Here is a 17019-nt window from a genome sequence, read left to right as displayed (position 1 = left end):
AGGGGGCCCCGCCCCGCTGCGCCCCTCCCCGGTGCTCGCTGACCGGGCGCGCCGGCGCAGTACCCTGCGCTGCGCGCGCAAGCGACAACCCCACCGCTAGGCCGCAAGATGCGCGAGCACGCGGCCCTCCCACTTCTCGGGTCTGGGTCGCTCCCACCCCACCCCGCCCCCTCTCCTGAACAAACCTCGCGATCCCAGGGCGCGAGACCGCCAGTCGCTCCGCCCCTTTCCCCCTCGGCTTATCTCCGCGCGCGGAGCCCCCTTTGTTTCCACCCGCGGGGGGAAGGGGGCGGGGCGGGCTGCGCTCGTCCAGGCGCGCGACTCGGACTAGTTCCGGCAACAGAGCCGTCGCGCCGCACCCCTGCGCAGCCCCGCCCCGCCCCGCCCCCCGTGCCTGGCGCCCGGAAAGGCTGCCGCTATGCCGGGCCGCGGGCGGGCCGAGCCTACGAGTTCTATATATTTCTCCCCAAGTGCTGCTGCAAGTCCGTGCGTACCGCCTCCAAAACTCAGCCATCAAACAGTAATTAACCTCACTCAAATTCCCAATATAGTATGTATTCATGTGGCCCAAATGTTAGGAATTTTTATTGACGTAGAGAGAGGTGATTTGGCCAAGGTGTCTTTGGCCAAGGTGTCTCAATGGAGAGTCAGGTTCAAACCCAACTTGTCCTACTGTAAGGCTCAATTAAACAGTTATTCATATTGTGCTGAGGACAGGAAATGAGATAGGTACGAAGACCGAAGCTGGCATGGTGCCTGTCCTAATCACGTTCGAGATCTAAAAGAGGAAGTAAGATCTTCCATAAAAGCGCAATAAATACAAGGACAAAATAGTTTAAATGGTATCGGAGGAAAAGAGGGCAGTCAAGGGGACAGTATCGAAGAAGTGGGTTTTAAGCAGATAGGAATTATGTCTTCAAGGATGGTGATCATATTTCAGTCCAATCATCAAAAGCCCAGGTTCTGGTTCTTTTGGCATTACTTAAACCAGTCTCCTTCCTGCTGTGGGCCTCAGCTGCCTCCTGTAGAAAATTAGGGAACCAGACTAAAATGATGTTCCAGGACCCTCTGAACCTCTATGCATTGATATGAATAACACGAAAGGGTAATTATTTGTGAACATCTGTCTCCCATATCACACTGGGCGACCTGTTTTGACTCTGTAACCCTAAGGTCTAAACCTACAGCCTGAAATACAACAGCAGGTGCTTAGCAACTGCTGAATTCAAAGTTCCAGCAATAACATCACAGGTTTTTACAACTCCTGGACAAAGAGAGGCTAGAATGAGATAACTGGCCCCCATGAACAAGTCCCCTCCCCCAGCCCCACACCACCATATGTAGCCCAGTTATCTAGCTGACTGTTCTCCCAAAGCCCTCTCTGCTAGTCTTCCAAAGCAGCCAATTTTGAGATGATTACATTCAAACTTTTAAGGTTTTCCCCCCCCCTCATTTCACAGTACAGAGTCATAAATCCCAACCACACCTTTAGGTGCATCCAATGTAATCCACTTCTAACATCTGGATCCCCCATAATACCCCCTTTACTGCTGTGGATTCACCTAGCATTACAGATCTTCCAATAGAATCTCAGCTATACAAGCTTCCTTACATAATACAGACCACCCTGAAACAGCTTTTCTTGTTTACTTGGGCATGGGCTATGTAATGAGAGGGGGAAATAGAGACAAAAATTGGGAACAGGGAGGGAAATTACCATTTGGAAGCTGTCCAATCCTAAGAGTCAGGTTCCTCAAGTGCTGAATTTCAGCAGCAAATATCTATTACAGTCCTCCAGGGTTCCTAACCCTTAAGCTTATGTGAATTCCCCCTGGGCTTCAGCCAATCCTGTCAGGCACTCTTTGAGAACCCTTCTCAAATGGCTGAGATCTTAGTTAACTGGGATCTGAAGGCTTCACCTAAGAAGTCTGTCTACATGTAAACAATGCTCCCCACACCTCAAGGTTGAATCGTTGGAAATTCGTACTGCAATTTCTTTTCTAGTTGATTTTCTTAACCAGAAAATCTGGTACCCTGCTAATAAACACCTGATGAGTGGGTTACGTTTTAAGGTGGGCCACTGACCACCTAATGTGGCAGGAAGTAAATTATGCCAGAGCAGTGGCTCAACCCCAGTCCACCTAAAATTTTACTTGGTGTCGGTCCAAAAAGGTGGGAAGCCTTGTTGGAGAGGTGTCCAATGGATCTTTTTGCAATGATGGAAATGTTCAACATCTGCAGCATCCAAAAGGTAGCCATTAGCTACATACATATGGCTACTGAGTGAGCACCTGAAATGGGGCTAGTGCAACTAATGCATTAACCAGGATTGTTTAAACAGTCACATGTGGCTAGGGGACAGTACAGCACTTGTGCGAAAAGTAGTTGCTTGTAGCAAGAACTTTTGAGAATTCTGACTCCAAGACTGCCCTTTAAAATTCGTTTTCATGACAGAAATGAAAACTGTGAATGCCTACTAAAAACTTCTCCCTGGGGTACCTAAGTCATTTAAGTCCCCTCAACTTCTAAAATAAAAATATACCAGTATGTTGCTTACCAAAGAGGAAAATATTGCAGTTCCTTCCAATGTATCTGGTCACTGGGATTGTCTACCCTGGTGCCCTACCAGTCTAACACACGGGAATGACAGCTAAGATTTTTTTATTGGGCAGCATGGGATCCAGAGATAAATTAGGTGGTATTGATATCTTTACAATATTGAATCTTCAATCTGTAAACAGGTAAGATGAACCCTTCTATTTACCGGAGTTGTTGATTTTTTCAATAATGCTTCACAGTTTTCTGTAGAGGTCTTGCACATTTGTTCTAGGGTCTATTCTAGGTTTTATATATAATTCTTAATTCTAATAGTTTTGTTAATTTTTTTTCAGTTTTCTACATATACAGTCCTGTTGGCAGAAAATGACTGTTCAATTTCTTTCTTTCCCACGTGGTTTCCTCTTGTCTGCACTTGCTAGGACCTCCAGTTCAATGCTAAATAGATACAAGTGAGAGCATGCATCTTCATCTTATTCCAAAACTGGAAAGCTGGGCTTCCCTGGTGGCGCAGTGGTTGAGAGTCCACCTGCCGACGCAGGGGACACAGGTTCGTGCCCCGGTCCGGGAAGATCCCACATGCTGCGGAATGGCTGGGCCCGTGAGCCATGGCCGCTGAGCCTGCGCGTCCGGAGCCCGCAACGGGAAAGGCCACAATAGTGAGAGGCCTGCATACAGCAAAAACAAACAAACAAAAAAAACTGGAAAGCTTCCAACATTTCACCATTAAGTATGATGTTGGCCGTAGGTTTTTTGTAGATTCCTTTAGCAAATCAAGGGAGTTCTTTCTTATTTCAAATTTGTTAAAAGTTTATCATAAAATGGATATTTAATTTCATCAAAATTTTCTGTATATGAGATAATCATGGATTTTCTGTTACTGGGTGAATTACCTCGATTGTTTTTTGGAGGTTAAACCAATTTTACATTCCTAATAAAATCATGTCATACTGCACTACTCTTTTTATATATTGTTGGATTTGGTTTGCTAATATTTTGCTTAGAATTTTTACATCTGTGTTCTTAAGTGAGATTAGCTGTTATTTTCCATTTTTTGTAATGTCCTTATCAAGTTTTGTTACAGATATTATGCTAGCCTCAGAAAATGAATCACAGAGTATTCTCTCTTTTTCTATTCTCTACAAGAGTTTCTATAAGATTGGTGTTATGCCTCCTTTAAATGTTTGGTAGAATTTGCTGGTTAGCTATCTGAACTTGGAATTAGATTTCTTTAGTAGTTATGGATTTCTTGTCAGATTTTGTCTTTTCCTTATTTCTTTTCTTTTTTTTTTTTTTGGCCACACCGAGCAGCATGCGAGATCTTAGTTCCCCAACAAGGGATCGAACCCATGCCCCCTGCATTGGAAGCATGGAGTCTTAACCAATTAGACTACCAGGGAAGTCCCTTTTCCTTATTTCTAACAAAAGAAAAACAATTATAATCTTAGGACATATATAAGGAAGAGCTCATTCTGAAACTCACAGGCAACAAGAGAAAAAAATAGATAAATTGGATTACTTCAAAATGAAAAGGCAACCTACGGAATAGAAAATATTTCCAAATCATGTCTGATAAGAGGTTAATATCCAGAATATATAAAGAACTACAACCAAACAAAATCCAAAACCTGATTATAAAATGGGCAAAGCACTGAAACAGACACTTCTCCAAAGACGTACAAATGTCCAGTTAAGCACATGAAAATATGTTCAACATCACTAGTCAGGAGGGAAATGCAAATCAAAACCACAATGATACTACCTCACACTCATTAGCATGGCTACTATTAAACAAAACAAAAACAGAAAACAACAAGTGGTGACAAGGATGTGGAAAAACTGGAATCCTTGTGCACTCCTGATGGGAATGTAAAATGGTGCAGTCACTTTGGAAAACAAAATAGTGGTTCCTCAAAACATTAAAAATAGAAAAAAAAGAAAGAAAGAAAGAAAGAAATGATCTAACAATTCCACTTCTAGGCATATACCCAAAAGAGTTGAAAGCAGGGTCTAAAAGAGATATTTGTGCACCTATGTTCCAGCAGCATTATTCACAATAGCCAAAACGTGGAAGCAACCCAAGTGGCCATCCATGGATGAATAAACAAAATGTATTATACACATACAATGGAATATTATTCAGGCTTTAAAGGGAAGGAAGTTCTGAGGCATGCTACAACATGGATGAACTTTGACAACATTATGCTAAGTCAGTCACAAAAAGACAACTATTATATGACTTCACTTGTATGAGGTACATAGAGCGCTCAAATTCAGAGACAGAAAGTAAAGGGCGACTGCCAAGGGTTGGGGGGAGAAGAGAGTGAATTATTGTTTAACAGATATAGTTTCCATTTTGCAACACAGAAGAGTTCTACAGATTGGTTGTATGATGTGAATGTACGTATTAACACTACTGAACTGTACACCTAAAAATGGTTAAGATGGTAAATTTTATATTGCAGATTTTACCACAATTTAAAAAAATTCTTATCACAATAGGAAAAGGGATATTTAAAAAAATATAACATCACTCCTTTGCTTAAAACCTTCCAAAAGGCTTCCATAATACGCAGAATTGAAACTTCTTTCCCTGGCTTACCAAGATCCACTTGATCTAGTCTGTGCCTACCCCTTCAACCTCATCTCATACCACCACTTCCACCCTCATCCACCTTGCTTGTGCACAACAGCTTTCCTTCTGTTTGTTTCAATTTCTAGCCTTATGGCCTTTGCACTAGATGTTTCCTCTCCCTAGCATGTTCTCCTATGGTCCAGATTGTCTCGATTTGTTCTTTTCCATCTGTCAGATCTTAGCTTAAGTGTCATCTTCTTAAAGGCCTTCCCTAACACCTAATCTAGAGTAGCCAACTGCCCAATTACTTGCACAGTACTTAAGAGTATCTGATTATTTACTGGTTTACATATACAGTTCATTTTCTGTCCCATCCACAAAAAATAAGCACCCAAAGAACAAGGACCTTCTTTGTCAGTCTTTTCACCATGGTACTCTGGTGACTCAGTTATCCCTGGCACATAGTAGACACTTATAAATATTTGCTGAATGAATAAATGCACAATTTTTAAAAAATGACCTAAAGCTCCACAATTGAAGACAAGTTAAATAAATTACCATGTACCCTTATGGTGGAACATTATGTAGACATTTTAACTGATGTTTAATGTATATATAATGTGCAGATTATATTTTTCAAAATGGCCATTGATACGTTCTCCCATCCTTCATTCTCTTCTTATTATGTAGACATTCCTCCCCAGTGGTAGGATTGATGCTCCCTCCTCTTGAATTTGGTAAGGCCTGTAACTATGGTGGAAGTGAAGCTTTGTGACTTCTGAAGTTGGGTCATAAAAGGCCATACAGCACCTGTGTGGTCCTCTTGGGACAGTCACTCTTAGAATCAAAGCTGCCATACTGTGAGGAAGCCCATGCTACATATAGGTGCTCAGGCTGAGGGCCCCAGTTGAAGTCCCAGCTAACAACCAGCATCAACCATCAGACATGTGAGTGAAGACATCGAGATGACTCCAACCTTAGCCACCATCTGACTGCAACTGCATGAGAAATTCCAAGCAAGAGCCCACCTAGCTGAGCACAGGAAAACCCAGAACCATGAAAGATACCAAAAGATATGCTTTGCACCACTGAGTTTTAGGATAATTAATTACACAGCCATAAATAATCAGTGCTTTAGTTTTGTTTTAACCATGCAGAGAATGCAAAGAAAAATTTGAAGAAAAAAAATGCATGTTAAGAGTGTTATCTATTGAAAGATGGTATGTTTACTTATGACATATTCTATTTCCCCACATTTCCCTAATGGAACACATGTAACGATATAATACGAGGCATATGGACTTCCCCGGTGGTCCAGTGGTTAAGAATCCACCTGCCAATGCAGGGGACAGAGGTTCAAGCCCTGCTCCAGGAAGATCCCACATGCCGCAGAGCAACTAAGCCTGTGTGCCACAACTACTGAGCCTGCGCTCTAGAACCCGCGAGCCACAACTACTGCAGCCCTCATGCCTAGAGCCTGTGCTCCACAACAAAGAGAAGCCACCGCAATGAGAAGCACGACGAAGAGTAGCCCCCGCTCACCGCAACTAGAGAAAGCCCGCGTGCAGCAACGAAGACCCAACGCAGCAAGCAAGCAAGAAATAAATAAATAAAATAATAATACGAGGCATAGGGAGATTTTTAAGCACAAGGGGCAAGAACAATAAAAGGACTTTTAACTGACATTTTTTAACTGACCAGAGAAGATTTAAGAATGGCCAATAAACATATAAAAAGATACTCAGCATAGTTAGTCACTAGAGAAATGCAAATTAAAACCACAATAAGATGCCACTTCACACTCACTACAGTGGCTATAATTTAAAAGACAACCAGAGGCTTCCCTGGTGGCGCAGTGGTTAAGAATCCACTGGCTAATGCAGGGGACACGGGTTCAAGCCCTGGTCTGGGAAGATCCCACGTGCCACAGAGCAACTAAGCCTGTGCGCCACAACTACTGAGCCTGCACTCTAGAGCCCGCGAGCCACAACTACTGAGCCCGTGTGCCACAACTACTGAAGCCCGCGTGCCTAGAGCCCGTGCTCCGCAACAAGAGAAGCCACCGCAATAAGAAGCCCGTGCACCGCAACGAAGAGTAGCCCCTGCTCGTTGCAACTAGAGAAAGCCACACACAGCAACGAAGAACCAAAGTAGCAATCAATCAATCAATCAATTTATAAAAGACAACCAGGAAAAAAGTATTGGCAAGTATGTGAAGAAACTGGAACCCTCAATTGGAATGCAAAATGGTGCAGCCACTTTGGAAAAGTTTGGCAGATCCTCAAATTGTTAAAATCATGTGAAAACAAAAACACACTCACAGGCAAATGTTCACAGCAGTGTTATTCACAATAACCAGAGCATGGAAACAAATATCCACTAACTGGGGAACTGATAAACAAAATGTGCTAGATCCACACAATGGAATATTATTCACCCATAAAAAGGAATGAAGTACTGATTTATGCTACAACATAGACAAACCCATGAAATCATCATGCTAAGTGAGAGAAGCCAGACACAAAAGGCCACATATTGTGTGATTCCATTTATATGAAATGTGCAGAACAGGCAAATCCATAGAGACAGAAAGATTAGTGGTTGCCAGGAGCTGGCGGGAAGGAATAATGGGGAGTGATTGTTAATGGGTATAGGTTTTTTGCGGGGTGGTGGTAAGTGTTCTAAAATTAGATAGTAGAGATAGATGAACAACTCTTTGAATATACTAAAAACCACTGTTTGAAAAGATGAAAAATATTTTATACAAATATAACTTTAAAAAATCTGGTTAATACTAAAATTCCAATTGCTGTTACTTCTGGGGAGAGGGATTGAAGGTAGTGCTGCATATCTTTTTACAATCAACATGTAATTTTTAAAAAAACTAAAAACTTAAAAAATTAAGATAAAAGGAAGTATACAGTCATGGAAGAAAAACCAGTATAGCACATTTCCCATCTTTCTGAAAGCAGTCTGTGTGCGAATACCTGTACACAAATCAGATTGGTACCGTCTTCCATGACAAAGGGACTGAAGGCTAGCAAAAGGAAGTTTTGTCCAGAAAAGACTTCTGCTCTGAGGAGCCATTCACATGCAGTTTAGAAAGAACTCTCCATTTCCCTCTCTCAAATGGCCAGACTTCCCAGAAGTATTACCAGGCCACTATGAAAGAGTGTACCATTGAGGCTACAAATTAATTCATCTCACCTGAAGGAATAGTCTCCTTTTATCATATTGTTCAATGTTTTATCTCATTCTCAGGACAGACCTATTCCCCCATGTCAAGCTTGTTCTCACTGTGAAGATGACTACTTAATAATCCCAAGGTGACATTAGCTGATTTAGGTTAACTTCAGTATCTAAGTGAAACATAAATATGCTATCACAATCACATTTTTGTGTTATTCTTTATACTTTTAAACTGCTTCTACATAACCATCACATTTGATCAGTGCAATACAGCAACACACAATGTGAGGTTTCTTATAAAGAAGCACAGATTTCTGAGTATGAATCAGGGCAGGGGTGTCAGGTTAGAGAAGCCTGGAGTAACAAATAGTCATGAATCACAATGGAGGCCAAAAGGAGCTGGGCAAGAAAAAACTGACAGGCAAAGATTACCTGCCAAGTGACTTGGTTCACTGTGATTCTCCAGGGCCTTCTCCACTTGAAGATATTTTCCCCTGAGCATGTCAGAGTTGAGTGGGTAAAGCTACATTAGGAACAGATTTCTTCAGATGGTCAAGTACAGACTCTGGAATTAGGTAGCTTGTGTTTGAATCACAGTTTTACTACTTACTAACTGGGTAACCTTGGGGAAACTACTTAATCTATGTCTCACATTCCTCACCTACAAATGGGGATAAAACAACCCCTATTTCAAAGGGTGTTTAGAAGGTAATCTTCTCCCAATACTCCTATATCCCTTACCTGATTTATTATTCTTCATAACACAAATGAACTAACAGTATCTTTATTTATGTCTTGCCATCTCCCTAACCCACTTACAGAGAGCAAGTTCCATAAGAGTAAAGATTCCTGTCTGTTTTGTTCAATACACTGTCCCCAATGCCTAGAACAATGCTTAGTTCATAATAGGTACTCAAATATTGATATATAATAAGTGTTTGCTACCTGGAAATTATAGGGTATGACATTGTGAATGAATATAAAAATATTGCTGGAGGGCTTTGTGTCAATTGCTATGCCCAATATAAACTGAACATGAGAGTATGTAACTCACAGTAGTTAACAGTAAACCTCAGAGCTGGAAACAGCTCCTTCCCACACTGTAGTGACAAGCCGATGTACAGCAGCAGAGAAACTTAAGTTGGAAAACAAGCCAAACCATGGAATTTGGGGGCTTGCCACCACTTCCAAGGTTGTAGAATGGAGGTCCGACAAATGGACTGGCCCTTTTTCTCCTTTGTTCCACCCACATCACACATGAATTAGTTAAAATTCAGACAATGTTTAAGAAAAATCAACTTTTGTTCCCAAATCTGAGAAATGGTCCATGCCTGAAAGCTAAGTGAGGATAATAAGCAAAGCATCAATATGTGTTTTGACAATGTTTTCAGAATAGCTAGACAATTACTTTACATGGCTTGTATCAGGGACAGAAGATGTGATCTAGCTGCAGCACTCCAGGGTGACTCCTGAACAAGTCTCTTCTCCCACTGGGGTCACAGCTTGCAAGTTTATTTTAAAAAGAGGGTTGAATTAGCTGTGCTCTATAATCCCTTCAATTCTCAGAGAGAGAGAGAGACAGAGAGAGAGAGAGAACACACATACCTGTCCAAGTGGCATATATCAGATATCAGGCAGCAGGTTTTGTTGCTGCTTTTGCAAAACCAATACCCATTTATTATAGAAAGAAAGAAGTCAGAAGCTGCTACAAACACAGAGATCTGATTCTTGTCCTATCCACCACTCTCCTCCCCAGAATGATGTCTAATGATCCTATTCAAAGCTGCAATCTGTAACATCCAACTCATGGTGGTCCTCATCCCACTTATTCTGCTGTACATTTCTTTAATCCATTGTGCTTATTGTAGCATACTATATTACTTATGTGTTATGTTTATTTTTTTGTCTGCCTCCTCCAGTTAGACTGCACTCATGAAAAAACAGCAATCTTTGTTTTGTATCCTGATATATTCCCTAAGTGCCAAGAAACATAGCTGCCTATCAACAAATATTATTTGCTGACTGAATCAGTTGAATCAATTATAAATATAGTCAAGAGACCCTAATCCATTCTCTCCATTTCCCTCTGGTAAACCATCATAAATATATGCATGGTAGGCAGGAGAGGAGAGCAGTCTCTGACAGTTCTTTGATCTGCTGATCAAGTGACAAAAATCCCTAAAATTTCTCTGCCCTCCCCCCATGTATTTCAGGAAAGATCCCATCCTAAAAGCACAAGATGAGTCATACAAAGATTCAGAAATTAGGAGGAAAAACATTTTAAAGTAGATAAAAAGTATCTGGCAGAAATGGACAGAAATCTCATCTCTTGACTCTAAACCTGGAGACAGAACAGAGAATAGTCTGGCTTCTCCACTGTAAATGAACAATGGATAGAGGCATATTATACCTAGCTGCGGAAAGAAATTTTAACCCCCAAACATCTTTACAATGATGTAACACAATTCTTTGTAATATTACTGACCAAAAGTGATTTTGCCTTTTCTATCAGTCTTATTTTCAAATGCTCGTCTAAAATCTGTGGTATACTGAATTTTAGGGAGCTAACTATATAGTCTAGAAGTCTTTTTCAGTGGTTTGCTTCTAAAAGAAGTTAAAAGTTAAACCCATGCCTCTGGATTATTATCATAATAAGAGAGAATCTGGAATACTAAAATCATACCACTCTCTCTGTAAACAGACTGAAATCTGACTGAGCAAAGCTCACAAAGACAGAGAGAGCAACACACAGAACAAAAAGGCCATTTGGAAAATCCCAATGATCAACCAACATCTTGATCAAGCTCCAACAGGATGAGGGAGGAGGATCTTGATTACAACAGCGCAGAAAAACAGCACTTGGATTGGTCTGCCTGGGGAAACTACCAGGGGACTGATACATTCCTGCATACAAGACACAGGAAATGGGAGGGAGACCACTGGAAACTGATGATGGAAAAGACTAAATTTAAGCCCATCCAATATCAGCAGCCAGACGTTCCAAACACCAAGCCCACATTAGTATCTACTTCAAGGGCTGGGCCATCAAGGGTGCTGATGAGTACTGGAAAGCCCCCAAAGACCAGTTTCTTTAGAGATAAAAAGAACAGAAGCAAAATACCAAAAGTCTGGACCTGATTTAAAAAATAAAAAAGGCCCAAAGCAGGATTCTTTTGCATGAATCAGACAGGTTCCACCGTCATTCCTCAACATTTAAATTGGGCTTTGGAAACAGCCAAAAAAAAGTAAGCATGAGAATAAGCCATAATACAATCAACCACAAAACAAACCAAATCGGAATGTCTGAGGTATTTCAAATTGAAAACAGACACAAATTGATGAAATAGTTATCAGCTTTGGGAGCACCTGTTCATATATTAAGATAATCCATCCAGGCTGTGCAGGAAAAGAAGAAGCGCAGTGACAGAGACAGGAATGGGGGTAAGGAAATGCGTTATCAGGAGTCCAGCCCACCTCCTGGGAATTATCTGCAAGTTTTCTGGAGCAGTCTTAGTGAGCTGGCACACAAACCAGCAAGGCTCTCTGCATCTCAACATTGTGCCCCCCAAGTCACACTCTTCTGCCCCTACGACCAGTTATGCAAGTGAATCCAGTGATGTAAGGGCAGCATGCATTTTCACCATTGTAGACATCAACACGGACCTCACCTTGTCACTGTCATCATGACAAATGTGGTCGTGATGGATGGACTGGCACTGAAAAGAAGCACCAACACTACCTACAAGAGAAAGGGAGGAAAAGTTAAGATGCAATAATTCCTTATATTTAAACGGCTTTACCAGTTAAAAGTGCCTTTATATCCATCATCCCATCTAATCCTCAACAATACTCGGAAATAGGCAGGATAGGGATTGTTATTCATGCAGTTTGAGCAAAACAAAACACAGAGAGGCTGACTTGCACAACGGAGCAATCAGTGAAGTTGCAGGTCTGAAACCAGAACCCCATTATTCAAACCCCTAATTCACCACTTTCTACTACACTAAGTGGTTAGTTTTCAGAGTAAGGCCACCTAAGAAAGCACAACAGCCTTCAATAAGGCAAACTTCTATTTAGAAAAAAGTATACTGCTTTTCAGACTACACATAGTTTCTTTGAGGAAAAAATTGACCCTATAAATTTTCAGCATACAAATAACACAATCTAACACACAATCGTAAGATTATAAATAGGTTTTTATTAATTTAAAAAATACATTTTTAATATACACAACCATTTGTTAATTTGAAGAACTATCTCCTAATAACTGCTCTATGACAAAAGTGACATTTCTAACCAATAGGAAAACAAATGACATTTAAAAAATAATCTTGGAGTAAGAAAAACCTTCTGAAAGATGATACTAAAAGAAGAAGGTGTAAATGAAAAATCAGCATGCATGACTGTGGACCAAAGATGAGCAAAACCCGTTCTCCCAATGTATGAGAATTCAACCTTGGGTTAATCCCTGTTAACCTGATTAAACAGCATACCACCTATGTTACCTGGCAACATTTCTTAAGATAGAAATTACCAAATTAGTAAATTGCATCTGGACTGGAAGTACAATAGCCACTTAGTAGGAAGCCACGTTCTTGAACTTCTCTGAGTATGGTGACATGTTACCTAATTAGGCATGTCCTGGCAAAAGATCCTGGAAACTATGCCCATGGAGTTCTCTGCACCACACAATGTGGATTTCATCTCTTTGAATCTAAGCTGTGAGAAGAGCACTTCAGACCTTAGCTGTGAGAAGATCACTTCAGAAAGAATGAACTGCTGCAAGGACTCCCACTGTCTTACTGATAAGTTATAGCTTCTGTCCTATATTCTTCTGAATAAATATTGCCAAGTGAGACCTATGGTGGTTTTACCAGTCTGAATGTGCAAATGTTTAGTTGAACCTAAGAAAACATCCCCCTGTCACTCCTGTGGACATTACACTGACAAATAAAATTATAAAATTTACAATGCCATCAAATCAGATGTCCAATTATTCTATATGCTTGAGAAAGAATGCTGCCAACTAAACTTTGACACATTTTCTTAACAATAAAAATTTTGGTTTTACACTTATTGAAATAACTCTTTTAGACTTCAAAGGCAGATTTTTATCATATATTACTCTTACGCATTCGTAAAAAGAAAATGAGAAAATAACTGGTTACAACAGAGAAAATTATTAAAAACTACAAAGGATAAAAAGTCCTAGGGGAATTCCCTGCAGGTCCAGTGGTTAGGACTCTGCGCTTTCTTTCACTGCCGGGAGCCCAGGTTCAATCCCTAGTCAGTGAACTAAGATCCTACAAGGCTCGCAGTGCAGCCAAAAAAAACACACAACAATCCTTACTAGATAACTTTACCAGATAATTTCTTCAAATGTACAGAATCAATAATCCCAGTGACAGTGACTATTCTTAACTTCCCAATATAAACTGTTGTTTCCCAACTCATTTTATATAACATTGATTATAAAATATAAAAAGGATCAAAATAAGAAAACAACTTCACTGAAACACAGGAATAAAAATACTAAATAAAGTTGTAGCATACAGTATATGTGTGTGTGTATGTGTATATATATATATATATATATATATAGCATACTGACAGCATATGTAATATAGTGTGTCACTATAATCTACTCAGCCTGATTCCTTAACTAATTCAATAAAAGAAAATTTATCAACAAAGTATTAGCATAAAAAAACAATTTAAAAAGTTTGATCACATCAAAAGATCTTTCTAATTTCTATTTCTCGGAAATATTAATAAGCTTAACAAGTTTTTGCCACTGGATGACAATTCTGGGAAGGATGAGATGGCGGAAGGTACAGGTGCCAAAAAGTTACAATTATGGATGAGAATAATATAAACCATAGAGTTCCCACTGGTACTGATAACAGTTAACATCATTTAACATATTCTACAACCATAATTTGGAAGAAAGAATATATATACGACAATGTCCCCAAATACTAAAATCTCCTGGGATAGTAGAATGACAAATCTAATCACAACATAAACTATTCTGTCAAAAATTTGGTAGGTGAGGGCTTCCCTGGTGGCACAGTGGTTAAGAATCCGCCTGCCAATATGCAGAGGACATGGGTTCGAGCCCTGGTCCGGGAAGATCCCACATGCCACGGAACAACTAAGTTCATGCGCCACAACTACTAAGCCTGCACTCTAGAGCCTGTGAGCCACAACTACTGAGCCCAAGTGCCACAACTACTGAAGCCCGTGCTCTGTAACAAGAGAAGCCACCGCAATGAGAAGCCTACGCACCGCAACGAAGAGTAGCCCCCGCTGGGCGCAACTAGAGAAAGCCCGCGTGCAGCAACGAAGACCTAATGCAGCCAAAAATAAAAATAAAATAATTTTAAAAATCTGAATTATAGGGGCTTCCCTGGTGGCACAGTGGTTGAGAGTCCGCCTGCCGATGCAGGGGACACGGGTTCGTGCCCTGGTCTGGGAAGATCCCACATGCCGTGGAGTGGCTAGGCCCGTGAGCCATGGCTGCTGAGCCTGCGCGTCCGGACCGTGTGCTGCACAACGCGAGAGGCCACAACAGTGAGAGGCCCTCATACCGCCAAAAAAAAAAAAACTTTATTATTAAAAAAAAAAATTCAGTAGATGAGTTTCAAGGAGTTAGTAAAAATTATACTTTCAGTCTCCTATTAGTCTAATATCATGTAATACTGAAGTTAGACTGGTGAAAAGAACCCTAAGAACTGATGATTATAAGCATACATTTAGATACCTTTCAAAGAGGTACCAAAACAGACATTTATCTTACTCTTATGCAAAACCGTTGTATTTAACGTATCATGTTATGTGTGTTTCTCTTGGACACAATGTAAGAAAAATGAAACTTTGTTAGAAATAATCCACATAATACCATCTAATAACTATGAGGGAGACCACCATTTGGGACCATTGTCAAAAACGTGGACTCCATGTAGTTGGAAAGATGAAGATTGAGATACATTATTTAGCAACTTAAAAATCTCTTCCAAAAGAGAGTATTAAAAATAAGTGAATAGACACATCCACGTACAAAAAAAAGAACCTAGACACTAACCATACACCTTTCACAAAAATTAACTCAAAATGGATCATAGACCTAAATGTAAAACACAAAACTCTAAAACTTATAGAAGATAACAGGAAAAAATCTAAGTGACCTTGGCTTGACACCAAAGCATAATCCATCAAGAAAAAAATGGTAAAATGGACTTCAATAAAATTAAAAACTTCTGCTCTGTGAAAGACACTTAAGAAAATGAAAAGACAACGCCACATGCTGCTAGAAAATATCTGCAAAATGTGTATCTAATAAAGGACTGATACCCAAAAGTATTCAAAGAACTCTTAAAATTCAACAGTAATGGGAATTCCCTGGTGGTCCAGTGGTTAGGACTCCGTGCTTTCACAACGGGACCCTGGTTTGATCCCTTGGGGAACTAAGATCCCACAAGCTGTGCAGCCAAAAAGAAAAAACCGAAAAACAAAACTCAACAGGAAGAAAATAGAACCCAATTTTTAAATGGGCAAGGTTTCTCTCTGATTTTTTCCCCTGAATATCAGAATTCACTCCTTTGCCACAAAGGGAAGGGCCCTTTGCTGGAAAACAATGCAGAAGCATCCTAGAGGCAAATGAAAGCACAAAAGCACCAGTTTCCCTCTCCAGCTGTCCCTGCCCCATAAGAAAAAGAATGTAGACAGATCACTCAAACTGAACTCCTGAAGAATAAAATACAGATCGTAAGCAACTTTGGATAGCTAGTCAGGGAAAGAAGCACACAGAGGCAAAAGAAGAAACCTTCTATACTAAAATAAAGGAGCCAATTTTTGAAAATTGAAAGAATCTAGCCAAACATACATTAAATGACAGTGTTTACCATGGGTTTTCTGATTTTTTCAAATGCATTTTATAAAGTTATTATTCCTGCTCAAGAACCTACCCTGGCACTCTACTACTCAAGGCATAAAGTCAATGTCTGAATCCTCCACTCCCCATGAGAAATGTGGCAGGATGCTTCCATGCAGACCAGGCTTGCTCCTCCACCTGGTGAGCACTCAGTGCTCTCCTCACACCTGCATGATAGTTCTCTCTCTAGGTTCTTAACCAAGACTTACATGGGAATAAAATTTTATCTTTATTTTCATTAACTTGAAACTAAATGTAAAAAATCCACTCTATTATGAATACAACAACAAACCACATTAGGATTGACAGTACCTGCGATTTTGTCTCTAATAAAAACCACATATATTTTCATATAATACAGTTGCTGGAGGTATACTGCAATATCATTTACACTTATCATTACTCTAAATTTACAATAGCTCTTAGGCCCACTGCTAGAATGTGTTATTTAATACATTAAATATAATAACAAATATATTTTTATCACAAATTAGTTTTTAATATTTTGATAACTACATTCCAGTATGATTGGTTTTCTTTGTAATCTCATGTATTTTATTTTATGCAATTAAAAGTATTCTCCTGGAGAGGGGCCTATAAACTTCATCTGATTACCAAAGGAGTCCATGACACACCCAAAATAGTTACAAACTCCCAAAATGGTTAGCAGAAAGTGCTGGGACCAGAGGGAGAACCAGATCAGGAGCATTATAAGGGAAAATAGATGTGCAACATCTTGGGAAGAGTCAGACAAGTATGTGAAATC

General features: G+C 40.1%; 1 protein-coding gene across 4 annotated transcripts in view; it reads right to left on the bottom strand.

Annotated features, from left to right (window-relative positions):
* Window positions 1–17019, bottom strand: part of RNF38 (ring finger protein 38) — a gene marked incomplete at its 5' end in the record, with an annotated part of 123970 nt that overhangs the window by 59850 nt on the left and 47101 nt on the right. For 2 of the 4 annotated variants that reach the window (XM_082657324.1, XM_082657325.1), the window contains one exon: window positions 11989–12059. In XM_082657324.1, coding sequence (XP_082513450.1) covers window positions 11989–12059 — 71 coding nt within the window. Of the gene's footprint in view, window positions 1–185; window positions 309–11988; window positions 12060–17019 lie in introns of those variants that run through there. The other 2 variants (XM_082657326.1, XM_082657327.1) reach the window with 2 other exon arrangements.

The sequence above is a fragment of the Grampus griseus genome, assembly GCF_964374135.1.
Source record: "Grampus griseus genome assembly, chromosome: 6".
NCBI classification, from domain to species: Eukaryota; Metazoa; Chordata; class Mammalia; order Artiodactyla; family Delphinidae; genus Grampus; species Grampus griseus.
The sequence above is the reverse complement of the archived record's forward strand: the minus strand, read 5'-3'. Positions and strand labels throughout refer to the sequence as shown.